Below are 4,821 nucleotides of genomic sequence, written 5' to 3'. Positions count from 1 at the left end.
TTAAACTCTCTCATTCAGCCTCCTACTACTGCTCATGTTATAAGGATGCTCCCCACAGTGAGAAATGATCCCTGCAGCCTGAACAAAAACCAACAGATGAACAGATGTCAAACAGAGTTTGTGACAGGAAGAGAGCAGTAAACCACAGCCCAGGTTGACATATTTCACCTCCAGCTCAGACACGTTTTCTTGGCTTTTCTATGATATTGATTCATATTGTGATCAGATATTTGAGCAGGTTTCCTGTTGTTCCACACAGTGAGGACAAAGAGGAAACTCAGAAGCACAAGAATAAAACAAGATGAAGAGTAAACAATCAAAGGAACTAAATGAATAAAATCATGATGGCGCTTGATGAAGAGTCAGAGGATCAAAGTTATTACACTTCAGGTGAAATATTGAACCTCTAGATCACGTGATGTGCACGCACATCTCACACAACCAGTTTGTTCCTGTCCTTAAGTTTATCTGTGGCGTCTCTCCTGGAGCTATAGTGGTGACAATTCAGGAAACACTCCCATGGGTCTAATCAGAGGGAGGGGACAAAGGACTTATATGGTCATTGAGGTTGGAGGACTTGTAGGGTTAGGGTTGGGTTAGTTGGAGGACTTGGTTTGGGTTAAAATAAGCACTTTGAAGTTAAGATGAGGCTCATCATCATGGTTACAATAATAACCACGTGGTTAAGGTTATAGAACGGAAACAGGAAACTAACAGAGGTCTCCTGTGTTTAGGTCCAGCATCCCTTACAAACATCTTTACAAATGTCAATGTGATGAAAAGTCAGAGGATCAGCAAAGTTATTCCAGTTCATCCTGAGGGGACCATGAACGTCTGAAGCAGTTGAAATGGGAATATTTGTTGAGATATTTGAGTGTGAAGAAAAAAGAAAAGAGAAGAAGAGACAGTCATGTTGATCTGAACATTAGAGAAACACATGATGGAGCTGAAATATGATCCTGGTTCATAATGTGGACTCGTTCACCTCAGCTGACACATTCAACAGCAGACAGGTTTTTGTATCAGTCTCTTTCACTGTGGGAGGAGGCTGGTACCTCATCTTTGGCTCTGGAGCTAAACTGTATGTAACAGGTAAGAACAAACATTTATTTTCCTTCAGTTGTTTTATTGAAGAAGTAGAAAATGTGTTTTCAGTCAGTTTCTGCTGCTTCAGACTTTACATGTTAGTTTGTTCATAGTTAGTACAAAGTTCCTGATGCAGCCGTTGTTCAATGAAAAAGTTCAATCATTAGTGAAAAGATGTTTAAATCTCACTGCACAGCAGAAGGAATTCTTTATTTCTGCTGGAGCTCAAAAGGTTTTGAAGAGTCCAAAAAGTGTGATATTGTAAGTGCATTGTGGATTCTCATCAGCTGCTGCTTCATGAATCATCAGACTGCTTTTCTTTCCTCTCTTCTCTCTGCTCAAATCAATTGACTTCTACATGAAGGACTGTGGAGGATTTTCCTGCTCATTTGAGTTTTTGTACAAAATGTCCAGTTAATCAAAGTGAATTTCTGTTCATTCTTCAAAGTTACATGTTTTTAAACCTTATTTTTCTTGATGGGAAATAATTTTTCTAAAAATTCGAAATAAATAGTAAATCTATTCAGTTGTTGTCTGATGATAAATTAATTTTATATCAAATATTCATATTAACAACAACAAAAACAAACCCTTAATATGAGGAAAAATATATGTATTGTACAACATTACATTTAATATTCATTCAGATGATATAATGTGAAATTATTATGAGTAAAGGTTCAATTAATTAATAGAATGACATAAAGATTTTCTATGGATATAATATATCATGCAGGATGATATAAACTATAGATCTATACTTCCAAAGTAATTCACGTTAAATATAATTTGTATAATGTTTAATTTGTTCATCTAATGAATGTAACCACACTTTATATAATGGTGAATGTGTCTAAATTTGCAGAATATATCAACAACAATGTGAAATATATTTGGAATCCTTTGAATATAATTAGTCTATATTTTTTAAATTTATTTTACTAGTTAGGTGGTAATAACTGTTATTTATTTGATTGTGGATATTTCTTTCACTTCAACATGTTTTTGGTTTGATGTAGAATTGATCCAAAATTGTCCAAGTAAATATTTTAATCATAAGATAATGATCAATAGATGATAAATTTAATATGTAATACATTTTTTTTTATTTAAATAAGCAAAAAATATACCAAAACCTATAAGAAAAATCAAAAATACATGCACAATGTATTTTGAATTATATATATTGTCAGAATATATCATGATAAATATTTTTTGTTCTTTATATTTATCAGTCATAAAATCTTGTAATGTTTTTCTTAACGTGAAATATTTGGTTAATACTGTATATCTTATGACTATCATTGTATTTGAAATAATAGTAAATATGCACTTTTGCTAAAGATAAACTTGGATACTTGGATAATTCAATATTTTTAAATATACAAATACTATAATACCACATTTATTCTGAGCTTATGATTTATAAAAGTGAAACATGAATATAAAGAATTTAAACAGTGTTTCCATCTTTGACTTTCTTGAACTTGATCTTTCTCTGATGATATACATAATATATAGCCATGATCTATAGCTCAGTAAATATATGTGAAGGTGAATCCAGTATATGTGGGGACCTTTGTGCTGTATGGATGAGTAGTTGAGTGATCAGAGTCCATGTAGTTTCCAGGATCAGACTGAATGCAGTGCAGTGCTGGAAGCTGCTGTTGACTGTGTGAATGTGTGTCTGTGCTGCTTGTTGCTGCTGTCAATCTTCAGATGAGCAGGTAGTGAAGCCCGTGGTGAGCGTGTACCCAGCAGCACCCAGAGCCCACCTGGAGGGGAAGAGCTCCCTGCTGTGTCTGGCCTCAGCCATGTTTCCTCCTCGGGTCCAGTTCTCCTGGAAAAGACAGAAGGAGGGTGGTCCTCTGGAGGAGCTGCCCCCTGCTGAGGGAGAGCAGCTGGAGCTCACAGAGTCGGGACGCTCTGCCGCCATCTTGCTGATCCATCAGCCAGAGAACAGCATATATAAATACAGCTGCTACGTCAAGCACGAGGGGGGAACGGTGGAGGCCCCGACACAACAAGGTGATGAAGGCTTGCTGACTGTGTTGAGCAGTGATTCAGCTTCATGTGGAGACGCTGTCAAAGAGAGCAGAGGAGCAGAGCACTGACTGATTTCTTTTTGAATCCTTTTCTGTTGTAGTGGGTGCCCTGGATCCTCTCCAGCCTCAGTGCAGGGTGAAGCTGCTCTGTCTGCTGTACACAGTGCTGATAGTGAAGAGTCTGGTGTACTGCTGTGAACTCTCTCGGCTGATGAGCCTCAGGAACAAGGGACCGTCCACCAACTGCACACATGCTGACTGACTGTTTTCTGCTCGCCTTTTCTCACCATCACTTCATCTCATTATCTCTTTGATCACTGTAAAGAAATTTATGTGAAATGTATCTTTTCATGTAAATGTTAGATACGGTCATTCTAAAAATATAAAAACAGGGACGGCCTGATGGCGGAGTGGTTAGGGCGCGTTCCACACAAGCTCATGCTCTTTGCAGGTGAGTGCCAGCTCGGCTCCCAACCGGCCTGGCTCTTTCCTGCGTTTCATTCCTGTCACTCTCTACTGTCCTGTCGAATAAAGGCAAAAATGCCCAACACGATATCTTTAAAAAAATAAAAAACAAGAACAAATATACATATATATTTTCACTTTTTAAATGTATATCATTTAGTATTGTGTTATGTTGATGCTGTATTTCATTACCACTTTAATTGTGAGTTGTTTAATAATAGAAAATGAAGCTGAATTTTTAGCTGCTTACTGGATATGTTATTGTTTATGTTGTTTTTTTTTCTTATTTTTTTCATTTTAATACATTTTAACTTGACAATGAAATTTTTGTCAAATCATCTTTGAATAAATAAAAAATCACAGTGTTTAGGGTTTGTTAACATGTTTTTTAATTGATTTCCATTTGGCCTCAGAGCAAATCATCAGAAAAATAAAAAAGACTATGTTGACTATTTCCACTGACACCCACATGCAAATTAACTGTGGGTGTACATAGCTCTTACTCTACTCAGTGTCCAGAACAAAGGTACAGGATGATATGAACAGTGGCACAGAGCCAAACAAGCACAACAACACTAAGAAAGAGAAGTAACATAAATTTGTTGCTATTTAATACAAACAAGTAGGTGTGGCTGTACCTTGAGGTTCAGTGCTGGTTCCCCTGATCATTTAGGTTGTATATTAATGATCTTCTATCATTGTGTCAGTGTGGATGCAAAACTCTACGCTGACGATGCTGTTGTTTACACACATGAACAATCAGCAGGTCGAGCTGCTGTGAAACTACAGTTGTTATGAAATATAATCAAACTTTACTCTTAATACAGAAGATAAGTAAACTAAGAATTATATTTATCTAACATGTTTCAAGACTGAAATCACAAAATGCTTCACAAAGACACAAGTTATATACACACTTTGAAAAAATAAAACACGTTGTATAGTAATATATAACACAGACACAATACACTCAAAACCTGTTTTTGAAACATGATAAAAATGAGAATTTTTTGAAATTTAAAAATAAAACTATGAATCACTAAACATTTAGGACACAGAGGCATTTCAGTGTCATCATTGTGTCATCTCTATAAATAATATTTAAATAACCATAGTCTCATTTTCTATCAAGAGAAAACCTGACCCAAAATTTCACCTTTTACATGCTGAGGCTGACATCATTGAATCAGTGTTTAAACCAAGTGTTTTAACAGCTTCTAGAGCC

General features: G+C 35.9%; 1 protein-coding gene across 1 annotated transcript; it reads left to right on the top strand.

The window, feature by feature from the left end:
- Positions 1-604: 604 nt before the first annotated feature.
- On the top strand, positions 605-3,965 carry LOC139621455 (immunoglobulin lambda-1 light chain-like). The gene is made up of 3 exons (XM_071477975.1): positions 605-1,092; positions 2,806-3,114; positions 3,233-3,965. The coding sequence occupies exons 1-3, from the start codon at positions 954-956 to the stop codon at positions 3,391-3,393; spliced, it is 609 nt and encodes a 202-aa protein (XP_071334076.1). The 5' UTR covers positions 605-953; the 3' UTR covers positions 3,394-3,965.
- The last annotated feature ends 856 nt before the right edge of the window (positions 3,966-4,821 follow it).

This window comes from Trachinotus anak, unplaced genomic scaffold, assembly GCF_046630095.1.
Source record: "Trachinotus anak isolate AG129_WGS33_773 ecotype Australia unplaced genomic scaffold, CSIRO_AGI_Tana_v1 ptg000005l, whole genome shotgun sequence".
Lineage (NCBI taxonomy): Eukaryota > Metazoa > Chordata > Actinopteri > Carangiformes > Carangidae > Trachinotus > Trachinotus anak.
This window is presented reverse-complemented; position numbering and strand designations above follow the sequence as displayed.

What these genes read in the sequence shown, in the direction of transcription:
- LOC139621455 (XM_071477975.1), top strand. Translation starts at nt 954, where the DNA reads ATGATCCTGGTTCATAATGTGGACTCGTTCACCTCAGCTGACACATTC. An exon ending in AGCTAAACTGTATGTAACAG is followed by an intron (nt 1,093 to 2,805) that starts GTAAGAACAAAC and finishes GTCAATCTTCAG; the next exon opens with ATGAGCAGGTAGTGAAGCCC. An exon ending in GGAGGCCCCGACACAACAAG is followed by an intron (nt 3,115 to 3,232) that starts GTGATGAAGGCT and finishes TTTCTGTTGTAG; the next exon opens with TGGGTGCCCTGGATCCTCTC.